At 42.1% G+C, this 18,799-nt stretch overlaps 1 protein-coding gene and 1 long non-coding RNA gene across 3 annotated transcripts in view; one reads left to right on the forward strand and one right to left on the reverse strand.

Moving 5' to 3' along the window:
• Positions 1-2,886: 2,886 nt before the first annotated feature.
• Positions 2,887-18,793, reverse strand: LOC308480416. Its single transcript, XR_013988093.1, has 3 exons — positions 13,496-18,793; positions 5,940-6,132; positions 2,887-4,340 (listed from the first exon to the last, which is right to left on the reverse strand). It is a non-coding gene; the product is annotated as an uncharacterized lncRNA (long non-coding RNA).
• Positions 12,415-18,799, forward strand: part of PRKAA2 (protein kinase AMP-activated catalytic subunit alpha 2) — a 63,374-nt gene continuing 56,989 nt past the window's right edge. For both annotated transcript variants that reach the window (XM_081011822.1, XM_081011821.1), the window contains exon 1: positions 12,415-12,563. In XM_081011822.1, coding sequence (XP_080867948.1) covers positions 12,464-12,563 — 100 coding nt within the window. In that variant the 5' untranslated portion in view covers positions 12,415-12,463. The remainder of the gene's footprint in view (positions 12,564-18,799) is intronic.

An 18,799-nucleotide genomic window follows, 5' to 3' on the forward strand; every position in this document is an offset into this window, starting at 1 on the left:
AGCAAAAAAAGAAAGAAAAGTTGAAACACAGCCACTGCAACAGGTTCACTTAAAACAGAACTCAGGAAAATAAGACTAGAAATACCATGAAAATGGTAGGCAGTAGTAACATAAATAGAAGAAAGTCAATCTTCGTGACAACCCCCCTCCCCCTCCCCCTCTTATAAAGGCTCTTCTCAGCTTTTGTGCTGCAGTAGCAAATTGAGCTCCCCTATAGGTAATCTATTTTCCATGGTTGCACAACAGATGGTTTACTTTCCTCAAAAAGTCATTTGCTGCTGCTGTTCTCACTAGCAGACCTGACAACACATGTATCATTGGGGCTGAATAAATAGAGCAATGAAACAAATAATGACAGATATCTCCCCAAAACATAAAATGTTGGTTTACTGAAACCTCAGAGTAATGACCAGATAGATATTGAGATGGTTTTGTCTGCAATCTCAGTTCAGTAAAGGCCCTAGGTGGAGTGCTGTATGCTAGACTGTGGTAGTATCTCTCCAAGTTATGCATCTCTCTTGCAACATTAGGGTGGGGAGATGACGAGACTTGAATCAGTGCTTTGCTATGTGATGCCTTGTTGTTTAGTCGTTTAGTCGTGTCCGACTCTTCGTGACCCCATGGACCAGAGCACACCAGGCACTCTTGTCTTCCACTGCCTCCCGCAGTTTGGTCAAACTCATGCTGGTAGCTTCAAGAACACTGTCCAAACATCTCTTGTCGTCCCCTTCTCCTTGTGCCCTCCATCTTTCCCAACATCAGGGTCTTTTCCAGGGAGTCTTCTCTTCTCATGAGGTGGCCAAAGTACTGGAGCCTCAGCTTCACGATCTGCCCTTCCAGTGAGCACTCAGGGCTGATTTCCTTCAGAATGGATAGGTCTGATCTTCTTGCAGTCCATGGGACTCTCAAGAGTCTCCTCCAGCACCATAATTCAAAAGCATCAATTCTTTGGCGATCAGCCTTCTTTATGGTCCAGCTGTCACTTCCATACATCACTACTGGGAAAAACCAGGGCTTTAACTATACGGACCTTTGTTGGCAAGGTGATGTCTCTGCTTTTTAAGATGCTGTCTAGGTTTGTCATTGCTTTTCTCCCAAGAAGCAGGCGTCTTTTAATTTCGTGGCTGCTGTCACCATCTGCAGTGATCATGGAGCCCAAGAAAGTAAAATCTCTCACTGCCTCCATTTCTTCCCCTTCTGTTTGCCAGGACGTGATGGGACCAGTGGCCATGATCTTCTTTTTTTGATGTTGAGCTTCAACCCATATTTTGAGCTTTCCTCTTTCACCCTCATTAAAAGGTTAATTTCTCCTCAATTTCTGCCATCAAGGTTGTGTCATCTGCATATCTGAGGTTGTTATTTCTTCCAGCAATTTTACCGGGTAATTCCGGCTAGGGATTCATCCAGCCCAGCCTTTCGCATGATGAATTCTGCATAGATGTTAAATAAGCAGGGAGACAATATACAGCCTTATCGTAATCCTTTCCCAATTTTGTACCAATCAGTTGTCCCATATCCAGTTCTAACTGTAGCTTCTTGTGATGCCTTACCTTGGTCTTAAAAAATAAACCAGCCTATAGTTTGTACCTGCTTCAAGACTAGGTCAGTCTCCACGAACTATCTTTCCTAGTACTGCACATATGTGGGTGTGATCTTCCAGGCACACAAGCAGCAGGAATTTTTGGTAAGTTTAGATGTTTATTGAGAATTGTTGACTTCAGGGCAGAGTCAAAAAAGCAAACTGCCTCTGGCCTCAGACCTGGCATGAACCCTCTCCACTGACACTACTGCCCCCATCATATTTCCCCTTCCTTTACATGGCAGCAGGGGCTCATGATGGGGCTTCTATTAAGCTCTAGACGCAGGTGTGCTGACATCCAGGACAACTAGGAACCATGGGAAATTTATTTCCCATGGCACCTAATATTTCTCCAAATTTGGCAACGCAATTCTGTGATTGCACAAAGTAGAGAAAAATGAATATACTGGGGTTGGGGAATAAAGTATGCATTCAAATGCATATATATATTAGAGGAAAGCGCTTTGCACAAATGTGCACATTAGGCAAAGTTCAAACTAAAAAGCTGGTGAATTTACATGACAACTTTTTAAAAATTGAAAATTGATGTGGAAATGTGGAAAACTGAACTGAAAAAACTAAGACAGCAAGGGCCAGGTGTAGATGGTGCAGTCGGGCAAAAAGTGGGGGGGGGGGACAGGATGCATTCTTCTGTTACATTAGGCATGCTTTTACAAATTAAATCCACCCAAAATACTCTATTCGGGCTCTTTTAAATTATAGTGTGGGGGATGCTCCATCTAGTGTTCATCATTCATGGTTCAGTAACATGTTCACTATGATGCAAGTTTCAATGAGTCAAAGAATTCTATCAGAACACGAACGTTTGTCCAGAATTGCTGTACAGATGCTTGAGATAATCTAAGTGTATACTCATTTATCTCTGAAATGTCAGGACACATCAATCTTGTGCAGCATGAAGGCTGCGAATCCAGAGTGACACAGCTGTCCTTGACTTTGCAGTAAGACAAGTTGCTGTCTTTTAGTCCTCCTTAGTCACTCTTGCTTACAGGGGGGAAACAAAACAACCATCCTCTTTTTCCATTCATGTCAGCTAACACCAAGTGTCAGAGATAATAGGCTCTCCCTTTCCTATTAGGGCACAATAACTACACTGTCCAAATATACCCTGTTATGATTTATGAGCTGTTGACGAGATAGACAGCCTGTTTCTTTTTAAAAAAAATCAATAGTCACCATCTTTTGAAGGGGAAAAAGGCATTAAATCAAGGAACCTTAATCAAATATTTCATTTATTATCATCAAGTGGCATTCACAGTGCAACCCTATGCAAGAAATCCCCTTGAGTTCAATGGTAGCTGGCTGTAGCAATATTCCCCTTCTGATGTTTCAGACTTCAGCTCCCAGCAACCCCAGCCAGGATAACTATGTTGGCTGGCATTGATGGTGTGATGATTAGGGCTAATGGGAGATATAGTACAAAACTATGGGAGAGCATCAGGCTGGGGAAGGTTGTTGTGTATAAAATAGGAAGCTTAGAATGGTAGCCATCACAATTGTATTTTATATTCTATTTTGTATTCTTTGTAAGCTACCCAGGGTACATTTATTGATGGGTGATCGTATGAAATACATGCATAGATATATAATGCCTGCAATCAAACTACATAAAATGTTCTTAATTTTTTTTAAAAAAATCATGCTAAGCAACCACAGGAGAGACAAGGCAGAACTGAGAAAGCAAGGGCATATAAACCTAGCACAGGAAAGTCAGACTGGAGGTAGAATTCATTGCAGACTGGGCTTTCTGTGAAATCTATCACAAGAAGACTGCAGCAGGATATACGACAAATATAAGTTGCATGCCCTGAACTGGCAGGATGATGGGGAGTTGGAAGAGAAGGAAGAGGATCCTGGCAAGGGGTTTAGCCGGGACTGAAACACACTGGGGCAAGCTGGGGACTGGGTTGGTGTAGGAAGTACTCATGGGGTGACAGAGGATGGTGAGGGGATGGAGGTCAATGCACAGGAACCAGAGAAGCAGGACCCATCACCAGAGCCAGAAGGGCCCCTTTCTCCATGAACACAGCAGGCTCTGAGGCATAGGGAGCAGTGAGAGGGGTTGCTTTAGGAGGCTGAGGCAGGCAAAGGTCCACAGCCCAGCTCCCTAGCTGGCCAGCTGGGAACCACTAGCTTGGTGAGGCGGTTTGTGATTCCTCAGTTTGAGTAGGCTCCAAACAGGTGAGGGTCACATGCCTCATCAGGCCCAGATGCGGCAATCAGCTTGCAATGTATAAAAGGGCAGCTGAGCTGAGATGCTGTGTCTGCTCAACTGCCCGTTGGTGGTCCTCAGCTTGGATGCGCCAGGTTCTCTGCAGGACTTTGGACATGTGGATTGATCCTGCACTGGGGACTTGACCTGTTGACTTGCCACCAGGTAGGCTAGGGTTTCGTTAAGCTGATAAACCAATGCACACACGTGTACATAATCTCTTTAGTGCATGTAGTTACTTTGTTGAGCTGTTCTTATTTAGGTATGTTTGTTTCAAATGGTTTAACAGGGTTCCTTTAAAAAAAATATCATTTTGCTATCCTATATGTACTATTGGTGATAAATCAAGCAACCTTTAAAAATAAAAAGTGGAAAACAGAAAACCAAGTTGTGTCATCACATGGTTTCTTCACTGTTGGAAAGATAATGTTGCGCTTGAGAAATCTTGCCTTGAAAACAGTGGTTTCTTGCACGTGGTTATTATTGATGCAGAGGGAAGAGTGATAATGTAGGTATCTGTTCCAAATCCTATAAGAGAAACCACAATTTTACTAAGAATTGATGCTACTTTGTCTTCCAGTGTAAGATAGTGAATACACTGTCATACAGTATGAAAGGTTGCTGGGAATTGTTTACATATGAAAACAATCTTCCCACCCATTTCCAGTCTACTGAATGTCACTATATTCAACCTTTTTATTTAAAAAGCAAGTTTCTAGACTGACATGTTTATTGCTTGCTTCCCTGCACCCCCTCCATTCACTTGAGCTGTGAAATATTCACTGAGGATTTAAACAGGCAACTAATGTTCTTTATATCGGCTGCTGTGAGAACAATCCTTTGAGGGGGTTGTGTTGATACCAGAAATAATGAGAACAATACTAAGCATATTACTGTAAATTATACTTCAGTTTTCCTGTATTTTTAAAAAAATATTTGGAAGAAATCATTCAAAGAAATACTCACATTGCAAAAACGCCTTATCCTTTGACTAAAAATAGCACAGCTACGGAGCATCTCATGTGGGGCTTTCATTTTAATTAATATTTCAGAGCTGTTCCTTGCAGATGAAGAAAGTAAGGCTTCTATTCATAAAAATGCTGGCATTCTGCCACAAAAATGCTGCTTTATTGAGCAAAGAGGGAAAAGTTGGAATGTGTCTTTCCAGGAGGAATGTGTATTATTTTTATTTAATTCATAAATCCTTTTTCACCCCATTGACTAAAGGTGAACTTTTTTTTTTAAGAACTGCTTCTTTTGAGAGAGTAAGGGGGAATGGCACTTAAAATAATCAGCAGAGAGACACTGCATTTAAAAGGGCTCATTAAAAATTTTTTAATTTTTTTTTTTACTACAGAAAGCAGTGTCACAATTGTGCTGGGGCAAAAAATGAAACAGATCCAGACAATTAACAGCTAACAAACAGTAATTTAAGTTGGCTAAATCGGCTTGAAATAGGCTGTTACAAGACAATTGAATTTAGCATCACAAAAGAAAAAGAAAAAAGTTTAAATAAGGTAGGTGTGAACCAATTAAGGTATGTTCACAAGTAGTGCCGGATTTACTTATAAGCTAAACAAGCTATAGCTTAGAGCCCCACTCTCGGGGGGGGGGGGGGGGCTCCCAAAAATTTTAAAGGGAAAAAAACCAGGATGTACATTTCCAAAATATAAGATAAAAATAAAATAAAACCTACATACAGAAACAGTGTTTTGTGTTGTGTAGGCTCCTATGATGTAAGTAATGGGCCCCTCCTGCTAGCCTGCTCCCTAAAATATCACTGGTTTGCTCATTTCTACATCAATTACTTTGATAAAATACATATTTAGTTATGTGCAAATGGCTTTCGATACCTATTAGGTCCATAAATTACCGTATAGCATATATTCAACACAAAAAACAGCGACAATTTGTTGTTGACAAAGGACAGCTGGCCATATAAAGGGCCCCATTACATTCAGTAGCTTAGGGCTTCATCAAACCTAAATCCGGCCCTGTTCACAAGATTATTTCCTAAGAATATTCCCACCCCACTCCATTTCTGAAACACCTAAGATAGACATTGTACAAGACTTCCTGTACTTTCGGGGCAGATCTCTATTACAAATATTTATTGATTTTTATTACCAGTTTAACTGCAATGGCTTCCCTCAAAGAAACCCAGGAGTTGTCATTTGGCAAGAGGGCGGATAATTCTTTGTTGACAGCACCTCTCACAGAATGTCAGTCCGCAGGCCTCCCTGTGAAGAGCGAATGGCTATAAAACAGGTTTCAGTTTGTGGTGAACATGTGTGCTCCTTCTGACGCTTTTGTATTAATCCTAAAGAGAAGGAAATATGAGACAGTGCATGCTGTTTGAATGGGTGATAGTGGGTAGGGAATAAACACTTCCCCTGCTCCCACGGCTGTATTTTTAAAAATGTGGGAGAATTTTTTTGCTATAAACTTTTGGTGAAATGAAGTTGCTCCCCCCCCCCCCAAAAAAAAGCTCTTCAAAATTCTACTTTGCAAATTGTGATCTTGAATAGTCACTGGGCTTTTGCTTAATATTTGGTCAATGTTGATACAAGAACATAGAGCATAAGATCCCTGCTGGACCAGATCAAAGGCTCATCTAGTCCAGCATCCTTTTTTGTAATAAATTTTTATTAGTTTTCAATGGCAGTCCAATAATAAGCCTTATTATAACAATACCAATTTATAATACAATTATTAATACCAATCATTCAAATACCAAATTATATAATTTAGTTAAGTGACCTCCCACATGCTAGATTTGGTGGTTTTATTTCTGCATCCCAAAATCTTATTAGTTTCAATTACAGTCCGATCATAATAGTAATCCCTTATACAACAACTGCAATATTAATAACTTCTATTTGAGTTGACACTTTAAATTATTTCTAAAACTACAAGTGAGGAACTCAAACTATATCTTTGTTCTTCCTGTGTGTGGCAATTATTCTGTCTGTGGTGTTTCGTCTGTCCTTGTAATATGTTATGTCTTTCCCCCAATTGTTACTGTTATCTGTCGTACTTTGGGCAGAGCTGATATCCCATTTTTGCTCCAGAAATTTCTCCATCACTCCGTCCCGTGCTTTGTTGTTTTGCACCAAGAACTTTAACAACAACTGCAAAAGTCGCTCTGTCCCAGTAAATAAACTGTTGTCACCATTTTCCCTCTCAGCCTGGGAAGAAACTGCAGATGACTCAATAAAGAACCTTCAGTTCCTTGGCAGTTCACAGACTCCTTTCATCCTTCCATCCAGCTGAACATATATGACCAATTATACTTCTAATTAAATTAAATTCCAAGTCCTCTTAGTGTTATTCAGGTCACTTCGTAAATAATAAAGGCTGGGGAAGAGTCAGCGCTAAGTTTCCATCATTAACCTTTTGCAAAATAGAGCTTCCCTTCCTTTTCCCTTTTTTTACACACAGTTCCATTTGATGTTATATTCCATTTTTATAATCCCATTTCTTCCATACTCACTTGAACAAATATAATTTGAACTAACATTCAGAGGAGGGTTACAAAATCATAAATGTAGAGAGGAAAACTTTAAATAAACCATAGGCTCCCCTCCCTCCAACTGCAATTTGCACTGAATGAAATCTTATCTCAAGTTCAAACCTAAAAGTCCTTGCAGTTAAGTTTGTTATGCAGTTTTTGACCTCATCTCTTCAAGCACACACCTGTACTTTAGCCCAATTAAGCTCTAATTAACAGGAGAACCTCTGCTTCTGAATGGCGGCATTGGAAGGTTTTCAACAGGCAATGTGCTTTTGCACTCAGCATCTCCCCCCCCCCCCAATTCCATGCCAGAGCGAGAGCCAGGTACCGAGACGAACTGTGAGTGAAGCCCATCCCCCCCCCATCCCTGGGGGGAATTTGTAAGGATGATTACCCACAATCATTCTTGTTTTTCCTTTGCCAATGATATCCCGCCGTCATGGGTGCTGCCTCCATTAAGGCAGAGCGGAACCAGAAGCCCTCTAGTCCAGCATCCTTGTCTCATGGTGTTCAACCAGATGCCTATGGGAAGCCCACAAACATGACATGAACGCAACAGCACTTTTTCTGTTCTGCTTCCAAGCAACAGGTACTCATAGGCATACTCCTCTGACAGAGGGAGGTAAAACATAGCCATCATGATCACTGATAGCTTTATCCTCCACAAAGTTGTTTAATCCCTTTTAAAATGCATTCATAATTTTATACGCGTCTCTCACGTTCCGAGAGAGTCTGTTCCAATGTCAAAGAGCTCTTACACCAAAAGGTTCTTCCTGATGTTCAGTCAGAATCTCCTTTCTTGTACTTCGAAGCCATTGGTTTGGGTCCGACCCTCTGGAGCAGGAGGGAAACAAACTTGCTCCATCCTCCATGTGACAGCCCTTTAGATATCTGAAGAAAGCTATCAGATCTCCTCCTCTGTTTCCTCTTTTCCAGATTAAACATACCCAACTCCCTAAACTGTTCCTCGTAAGGCTTGGTTTCCAGACCCTTTAGTACCTTGGTTGCCCTCCTCTGCACATATTGCAGCTTGTCAACATCCTTCTTAAATTTTGGCACCCAGAACTGGGCACAGTATTCCAGGTGTGGTTTGACCAAGGCAGACTACAGTGGGACTATTACATCTCTTAATCAACTGGTTCTTCCTGCCTAAGTGTAGAACCTTACATTTTTCCCTATGGAAACTCATTTTGTTAGTTTGCGCCCAGTTCTCCAATCTGTTAAGGTCATCTTTTAAGAAACAAATAACAAAACCTATAGATGCTGGCTATAGTTTGTAGTTTGTCTGGAGTAAGACAAACCACAATCCTGGGTTCAGACATACTGCGAAGCCAAATGATGGCTTAGCTATAGGTAAGGTAAAAAAAGGTAAAGGACCCCTGGACGGTTAAGTCCCGTCAAAGGCGACTATGGGATGTGGTGCTCATCTCACTTCAGACCAAGGGAGCCAGCGTTTGTCTGCAGACAGCTTTCCAGGTCATGTGGCCAGCATGGCTAAACTGCTTCTGGGGCAACAGCACACTGTAACGGAAACCAGAGCGCACGGAAACGCTGTTTACCTTCCTGCAGCAGTGGTACCTATTTATCTACTTACACTGGCATGCTTTCGAACTGCTAGGTTGGCAGGAGCTGGGACGGAGCAACGAGAGCTCACCCCATTGCGGGGATTTCAACCACCAACTTTCTGATCGGCAAGCCCAAGTGGCTGAGTGGTTTAGACCACAGCGCCACCCACGTCCCTAGCTATAGGTAGTGCAGCAACAGATGGATCAGGGAAAAAATGAAACTGTTGCAATTTTTGTGGGTTACCTGTGCCTTAATTGTGTGTGAACCAAGATAATACATCAGTAAGATACACTGCCTGTCTGGAAAACAATAGATAAGAACCTGGACTGAAAGTTTAATAGTTGGTTATTCACAACCCCCTTATGTCTCTCAATTTCCTTTTAAAAGGAGGTGCAAGTATCATCACCAGATTTAGGGTAGTGTGGGTAGTTCCCCTGCACATGGTGCTGAGCAGAGGGGGCACCAACCCACCCACCCTATATTATATGGGTACCTACTGAGAATATCCATAAAAAAATCAAATATACAAAAATGAATTATTGTGAAAATGAGAAATATTGGGGTGGGGTGGGGATTTGTCCTTGCTCAGGGTGCCATATTACCAAAGTCTGCCCCTGCAAGTATAGAAGAAGGCATTGCTGCAAAGCATTTGTTCCCTTCAGAGTTATTTATATACTGGCTTATATCAATGGCTTCAAGGTGCTTCACAAAAATTAAAACGTGGTTAGAGTGCTGGACTGGCAGCTGGGAGGTAAGGGTTCAAATCCCCACTCAGCCATGACACTTCCTGGGTGACCTTGGGTCAATCACAATCACTCAGCTAACATACTTCACAGAGGAAGAGAACATCACCTTGGAATTCTTGGATGAAAGGTGGGATAAAAATGTAAACAATACAAATAGGTTATGAAGTAATGAAAGAATGAGAGGGTTCATGTGTGTCACTGTGCATTCTGGACATGTCAAAGAATTATTTATGAAGATGGATCAGCATTCTTCAAGAGAATAATTGAAAATGGTGGGGGCATAAAACAACCTCTGCATAAGATCATCTACGAGGAAATCTGTTCAAGGAACTAACAAAAAGTGTGTGAAGAGATGGTGACAAGATCTTGATGGGAGTATAAGAAGGAACAATCAAACCTAAAACGTTTAAGGCAAAGAACCTGAAAAATGCGTTGAAGTTATATTTGAGGAAGAAAGGTATGTGTTTAATCTTAATTTGGTTTCAGGCTGAACTGGAAACAGTGTTTTAAAAAAAATAATGCACCTTATATTGCCAATATACTTATGACCCCTTGCATTGTAACAGACAGACTTCTGTTCAATTGCAACTTACGAGTCGTGGGTGCTAGGTAGCTGGAAAATAAATAAAGAAATATTAAACTCTCCCTTGATTAATAGAGGATATTTGGTAACCAACAACATCGTATGCCTGTAGGCAAAGCTGTTTTTTTAAAAAGGAAAGGCACCAACTCTGCTTAGCCACCTGACCTTTCCCTCTATTCATTTGTCTAAGAACTTTGTGCTCCAAGCAAGTCATCTGATAGCACTACCCATAATAGTGAATTCAGGTGTTGAGTGCCCAAATAGGCAACAGAGCCAAAATAGGCAAACTGAGAACACACAGTTGTCTTCTGCTACCTACTATCTCCCTCTAGACCAGAGTGTTTAACAATATCCCAACAAGTAGCAGTCATTCTTTCTAAATTGCAAAGTCCCTGTGCTTAATACTAACTCGGGAGGGCTGACATTTAATGCCATTTACACTCCCTTGCTGCTTCACTTGCTCTTACTGCTGCCCCCCCCCCAACCAACCAATTAAGCTTTTATCCCATTTTTCTAAATGGCAGGATATCAACTGCTGCCTTCAGACAAGCCTATATGTTTCCTCTACTGAAGAATGAGATTCTGAACAATTTTTGAATCTTTGGATCTAGAACTATGAGGGGAGAGACTTCATCAGGCAAGGCCTTCTTCTACCTGCCTTGCCCCACCCTCCAGTCTTGCTTCTCAATTTGTATTGTATTATTTTATGCATTGTGACTTGCCATTGTTTTATTGATTATAGTTTAGAAATTATTTATTATAATTGTTAAGCATGGATTTCTGTTTAATTTTTATATGCTAATATTTAATATTATTCTATGCTATTCTAATGGATTGTTGAATATTACTTTATTTGATATAAGTTGCTTATTTTAAAGTTATGTTTTATTATCACATTTTTGTATTGGATTGTTATAAGGTGAACATTCTTTGTTTCTTCAGCTTGGAAACTGCCTTGGGTATTGTGAAATAGAAAGACGGTATACAAATTAAAAGTGAAATGAAAATGAAAAATGAAATTTTGAAATGCAGCCAACAATCGTCCTTGATCACCAATGCTAAAAACTAGCAAACCTGAGGAATGAAAATAGATGCCTGGCACATTTAATGTCGTTTCAGATTTTTATCTGCTTCCGCCAGCTTGCCTTTTCCCCGCCAGAAGCCGTCTCACTCAACTTCCTATGGATACTTCCAAAACCACACATTTGGCAGCCACCACTCCTCTCCAGCAGCGTGCCAAACATATTTTTCAAAAGGTGGTAAAACTATACATACATACCACTGTTCTTCTGGTCAAGGGTTAATGTGAGGGTCTAACAGTGCAATGCTACAAATGTCTACCCAGAAATAGGTCTCTTTTCAGTTCAACGGGACTTACTTCCATTTAAGTGTGTATAACCGGATTGCAGCCTAAAACGGTTTGCATTGCAAAGTTTCAGCTCAGGAAGTTATGGAGAAAAGAAAAACACCCAAGCATGGAGACTTAGAATGAGCTCCTCCTTTGGCAATTATTCAAGGAACAATGGAAGGACAGCTCTGCTTGTGTTCCCTTGCACAAGATCAAGGTGGACAAAATGTTCCTTCTGCAATACCGGTGACATATTGATAGACCGCCTTTCAGTAGGTAGAGCAGGAGACTCTCAATCTCAGGGTCACATTGTGCCAAAGATTCCTGCATGGTAGGGGGTTGAACCAGATGATCATTGTGCTCCTTTCCAATTTTATGATTTTTTCACAAGGGGGCTTACGAAAATAAAACAGTAAGAGTAAGATAAGGAAGGAAGAGCCTGGATAGCTCACTTGGTTAGAGCGTGGTGCTGATAACGCAGCCGCATATTCCTGCACTGCGGGGGTGGGGGGGGTGGACTTAGATGATCCTCAGTTCTGTGCTTCTACGATCCGGAAAGAACCTAAAACCGCAAGACTGTCTCTGAGCATGTGCCGAGTGCAAGGCCGTACCCACAGTCCAGCGAAGCTTGCAGGGGTTTGTGGGGGCACGAGCCCCTTCTCCTTTCGATGCTATTTTATAGAACAAGCTCCTTCCCTTGGGGGCCACCCGGCGCCTCCAGAAGCTCAGCGCCCCCCGTCCCTTACCTGGCCCCCTCCCTCTCCTGCCCTCCCTCTCCGCGCCGCCTGCCAGCCTGCCTGCCTGCCTGCCTCCGCCTCACCTCCCCTCCCGGCCCTGCCCTGCTGCATTGTGGTCCGGCCCGGCCGGCGGCGGCGGCGGCAGCGCCGAGCGAAGATGGCTGAGAAGCAGCCGCAGAAGCACGACGGGCGGGTGAAGATCGGCCACTACGTGCTGGGGGACACGCTGGGGGTCGGCACCTTCGGCAAAGTCAAGAGCTGAGTATGGGGCGCGGGAAGGGCGGGCTCGGGGCTGCAGCCGAGGAGGGGAGGGAGAGGGAGATGGAGCGCGCGCGCGAGGAAGCGCCTCTCCAAGGCGCAGCGCGCAACCCCCCCCTCCCCCAATATACGCACACGCGCCGCAGGCACCAGGCGACAGCCCCGCGCTCAGTTATCCCTCCGTCTCCATCCTGCACCTTTCCTCCCCAGAGCCCCCTCCCCACCCCCTGAAGCGAACACCTTCCCCACCCCGGTGCCCCCCACCCCACAGTATATCCCTTTTTCTCTGAGGCAGCCACCGGCATAGGAGCCAACTCACAATAAAATGTTTGAGGCCCCCCCCTCCCGTTTCAAAGTTCATGGGCATTGCCCTTCAAATGGCATGCATGTCATGTGATCGGTTATGTGGGGCTTACCTGGGCCCCCCCATATTTTAGTCAAGTTGGCACCCCTGGTAATGCCATTCACACACACACACACACACACACACACGTGTACATGTGATCAATTATGTCATGGAATGTGATCAGTTATGTGTGGCAGGGCATACCTGCCCCCCCCATATTTCATTCAGGTTGGCACCCCTGCTTTGCATTTTCATCTGACCATTCAGCCAGGCACCCAGTCCATAATTCCCCCTCAGCTCCTCCCATAAACACCTTTGCACTCTCCTCCCTGCTGCCTTCAGAAACCCGCAATAGGATGCTGGGAAGTGATGACAGGGGCTTAGAGAGTCAGGGTCTTTTTCTAAGAGTCATGAATTGTAGAGTTGGAAGGGACCACGAGGGTCATCTTGTCCAGCCCCTTGAAATGCAGGAATCTTTTGGCCAATGCTGAGATTAAGCATCTCATGCTCTACCAACTGAGTTATTTGGAAGTTCTCCTAGGGTTAGAAGACAAAAAGCTCCCGGCAAGCATCCAGCACACATACCTTCCTCTTTTCTTTTTCAGTCAGCGCTGACAGTACACATGCGCTGTGTATATATGCTTTAGCAAAATAAAAGTGCCAGGGAGAGGGGTCCCTGCCCTGATGAGTTTCCAGCAGGGAGCGTGACACTGTGGAAAGGACAGGAGGGGATAAATAGAGGCAAAATGTGTGCAAGCCGAATGCGGTTACCCACACTGTTTGGCCTCCAGTTAATGAATCACACAGCCTTTCCTCCCTTCCTTCCTGTAAGATGTGCAATGCATTGTGAGCCCTGCCTTTGGCTGCTCTGGGATGTACACATCTTGCTCCCTCCAGCATTTGCACAAGGTGCAACGACATTGGACATCTTCAGCTCACATAACCTTGGTCTTTGGCTGCCCTGTGGTAGCCTTTTAGAATAAACTTCATGGGCATGCTGTCACCAAAGAAACAGTTTCAAGAGGAATAGCTGTGTTAGGTCACAAAACTCTTGGCTAACAGTTTAATTATGGCATCATCAGTTGAAATGGACTGGACTTCATGAAAGCTTATGCTGTTATAAATTCAACAGACTTTGAGGTGTTAAAGCTGAAGTGAACAGTAGTCCACAAAAGCTTGTTTTATCACCAAAGAGGCTAATTCAGGAAGAGATGCTAAGCTATTAGAAGCTATTGCTATTATTATTACTATTTATGAAGTTGTTGTTGTGAGATATTTGTGAGATATTTTCCAGTGTTGAATGGCAGAAAATGTCATTTATACATGAGTCTGATTCTTTGCAAATCCATGGAGAATCTTCACATCGTGAAGTATTTTTTCCAAGGTTGGCATGAAGTTAATGCAACACAATTCTATGCATATTTATTCAGATATAAGTCCCTTTGTCTTCAGTTGGGTTTACTCCCAGGTAAATATGCACAGGATTGTAGCCATATTTGTTACATTTTTTAAGGAGCTCAGGTGACATACATGGTTCATTCTACCCATTTTATCGTCGCAAAAAAGCTTGAAGTGGAAAAGTAGTGAACTGCCCAAGGCCACCCAGTTGCTGCGTGAGGATTGATCCTGAGTTTCCTCAGTTTAAGTCCAGAACCACACTGATTTCTTAATCACACAGACCCTCCCATCTGTCATACTCTGCCCAAATCATATCCCAATCATTGCAAAATAAAGCCCAGGCTTGTCAACTGCCACTTGCCATGTTGCTTGTAGGGAGCAAGATTTGCTCCCAAGCAAGAAATTATTTTTATTCTTTTCCCCTTAACAGCCTGATCCTATGCATATTTTACTCAGAAATGAGTCCCACTGAACTCTGTGAGGCTTAGTCTTAAATAAGTATGTATAGGATTGTTGTCATCATACATTGGTGTGCTACAGACTACTAACGTGGGTGGGCTAGTAAAACATTTTTAAGGCTAGTAACTTTAATGGGCTTATTTGCAAGGTTGAAAAAAACTGTTTTTCAGTGGTTATGAAAGGTTAGGGCGCAGCACACAGTAGCTAGTATCTAACTTTCTTAAGGACCATTGTAATAATTGAGCTGAACCATTTCCTATAATGTTGCTAAGGTCACCCTCTGAGTAGACCTACTCAGAGGGAAATACTGCCTTTCAGCATTCCTGCCTTATACCATTTAATTAAAACACACATGCGTGTGTGCGTGCACACACACAGTAATGTGTTAAATAGTGTATCATAGGGAGTTGTTGTGCCTCTGCTTTGTGGTTATATTAGGAACCTGAGTTACCGCACTACGCAACAAATAACACTGTCTCTCTTGCCTGCATCTCTTAAGACATTCAAGTAGGCTTAACAAGTCCCAAGGGAGTGAAACAATAATATCTCTGTATCAGTTCCTTGCTGTAAGCAAACGATGGATTACAAAGCAGACTTGTTTATTATTAATTATTAATGTATCGGCACTAAGAAAACCACAGACAGACACATGTAGTTTTTTTGTATTGATAACAAATGAAAGATGGGCTCCTCAGTTGCAGCTTAATACTTTGGTTTGTTTGCTTTGCTGGTTTGGAGTTTAGCAAATGTTCTGTGTGAGCTATAGCAGGTTGTAGAATAGAAGGTGGTCACCAAAGCATACAACTGGGACTTTGTCCAATTGGAACATATTTACATTGTTGATCTGGGAGATGCCAGATAAGCATTTATTTATTTCATTTATATAGTGCCTTTTATCTTCCAAGGATCTTAATGTGCTGTACGTGGTTCCCTCCCGCCCATTTTGTCCTCATAACAACCCTGTGAGCTAGGCTAGACCATGGGATGGTGACTGGCCCAAGGTCACACAGTGAGCTTCATGGCTGAGGGGATTCGAACCCTTCTCTCCCGGGTCGTAGCCCAATACTCTAACCATTACACTACACTGGCATAAGATGATATGATAGGACTTTCTTTGACAGAAATAGCAGAGAGAAAATTCCAATTTCAATGATGTTTCATACCCGCTGGGTGATGCTCAGCCTTAGTTATAGAGTAGTCCTGCTGAGATCCAATAGACTTAAGTAATTTGCTTGCTGATTTCAGTAGGTCTACTTTGAGTATGACTAACATTGGCTATCACCCATTGGCTCAATGATCAGCAGCATTGCTATCATGTGCTTAGTCTCTTTCCCACTCAGTTATTCCCTAAAATATCAAGGGGTGATTAGGCCCTCACTCTGCCCCCCCCCCCATGTTTTAAAACATAAGCCTTAGCTGCATCCTCAAAAGAATGTGTAATGCGTGTGAGTTCAGCTGCAGGAGCAAGCTGTGAACTGTGAATGCTGTTCCCACTACTTCTAAGGCCCAGATTATTTCATGCATGTGTATATACAGCTGGGATCTTTGTTGTTTCATCTCCCAGAGCAAAATATTAGCAGTACAGTTGTCAGGAAACATGTCGTGCTTTACTCCTGTACAATACAAACGTAGCATTCAGGAAGTCGCAGGTAAAGATTTTTGGAGGCTCAAGATGAATGCATTATCGCCTGCTAATGTATGCAGAACAAGCTGCTGCTAGAGGTATAGGAATGATCAAACTAGGATAACTGTTACTAGACTAATTTGTGGCCCAAATTTCTTGGCTGTGGCACTGCAATAGGGTGCAGGAACAAAAGTTACTAAACATGGGTTTTCTAGGATCCTGGGAGCATAGTTACAACCTGGAATATGAAGGGGTGTCCAGATGCTAAAGCTGACATGATCCTGCATGTTTTAGTGCTTGTGTAGATATAAGAAAAATATTCTTATTTTGGCATCTGCATCATATTGCAGCAATGGTAAGAAAAGATTCCCCCCCCCCCCCTTTTTATGCAGCTGCATAAAGCACAAAAGCCAAATCCTCTTTCACTCTTGGTCACCCAAAGCATGAAAAGCTATATGATGTGCACCCATTTTGCTGAAGCAAATACCTCAAGTTTGTACAGAAACATATTGAAGGACTTGGTTTCACTCTGTGTTTGGCTGTTTATGAAATAGCATAGTGGCTGCAGCAGGCAATCGAGGGATATGGAGCAGAGTGAATTTCCATAACAGGAAAAGGAATGATAATTCTTATTTAGCCCTCCTGTCGTTTCACAGCAATCGGTTGGGAACATTTCCTAGGGTTTATGTTTGCTAGAGAAAGGTCGAGATAGAGCCATAGATTTCCCCTAGAGGCACCCATTGTCAAGTGGGATTCAACCTTATACGGGCATATTCATGTTGCACAGTTATGGTTGGTTTGATTTAGTGCCTTTGTGAAACAAACCCTCTTCCCCAAATATCAGACTTCTTGCAAAAAGGAACGCAATGGGGAAATGCACTAGAAAGGGTGGATAATGCTACCTTCATGTACCGTTGTCTAGCCTCCCTGCAAACAAATCAGAATAAATGCTCACTGCCCCATATTCATATAGCTAGAGGAAAAACCCTTTTTCAGCGGTACCCCAGCTGTGGAATGCTCTCTGCAGAGAGGCTTGCAGTCTTTTTGGTGACAGGTAAAAAAAATGTAAGCTTGATTTTTACATCTAAAACCTGATTCATTTATTTCTTGTTGCTGAAACCATTTTGTTATTTGGATTTTAATCTACGCTTTGTATTTTACTTCATTATTAGGGCAGGATAAAAATATGGTTGATCTGTAAAATAAATAAATACACTTGTGCAATGCAGAGCATAGCATCCTGTTAACATTTCCTAGCCTAGCTGAGTACATAAAAAGGAAACAAGTCCAAGTGTTTTTATTTGGAAGTGTGGCAAAACACTTTATTTTTAGAACACTCATATTGAGGAAAGAATTTCAGGCTGCTCTTATCTCTGCTAATAATAGCGACTTGCTCACCCTATACAGCTACTGCTTTTACCACTCTGCTCTGTTCTTTAGTTGGGGCCACAGTCACTGTCACAGATAGTCTCTTGCCGAGTTTTAACATTCCATGACTTTTAAATTAGAATGCTAAACTGCGTGAGAGTTCAGTGAATTGTATCCTAAATGGCATTTCATTGTTTGCTGTAACAAGCATAATGGCTTCTGCTAGAACCTTACAGCTTGGGACTTCTATAAAACTCCCGTTTGTTTGTTTTTCGTTTCCAGAGGGGGTGGCCACGTTGGTCTCTTGCAACATGACACAGACTTTTCTGAGTTACAAATATGTTTGCGGGGAGGGCTGTAAACAGTAAGGTCAGAGGAAATGAAATGCAGAAAAGCACAGACAGTGATAATTACGCAATTAGCAGCAGTGATTCATAAAATGTTAATTCAGACATGCTGGCATTTGTATGCCAATTAACACATGACTTTACTAAAAAAATAATAATTCTTTGTCTTAATGCAGTCCATATATAACAGCACTGAACTCTTGATGCATTGTAATCCAACTGTTTCAAGTTGCAGTCTCCCTTTAAAGTTCCTTTGCCCCCAAGATGGCCACTCTGATGTCACAGACACATATTCTGTGAGGTTGAAATATTGCCATTCCTGATCTCAAATTTGTGTCTTGTGAGAAAAGAGAGAGAAAGTGGTTTTCATCTGCAGTGGGAGCATATTTGCTCACTGGAGTGAACCATTTGCCCTTGTTGGCAATAATAATAATAACAACAATAATAATAATAATAATAATTTTTTAAAAATAATTTAAATCACTGGCAGCTAACATCCCTCTTCATAACCTATGAAGAGGATGATGAAATTGGGGTGGGGAAAACATTTCACCTTAGACTTAAAATTATATTATTACCTTTTGTTATTTTTGTTTCTGTTCAGGGCCAAATACCCCCTCATGACAGTCTGTCATTATTATCCAGTATACATTATATGTACTTCAATAAATCATGAAACTTTTCTTTCTTTCT

This window comes from Podarcis pityusensis (assembly GCF_964106645.2).
Source record: "Podarcis pityusensis genome assembly, chromosome: 6".
Lineage (NCBI taxonomy): Eukaryota > Metazoa > Chordata > Lepidosauria > Squamata > Lacertidae > Podarcis > Podarcis pityusensis.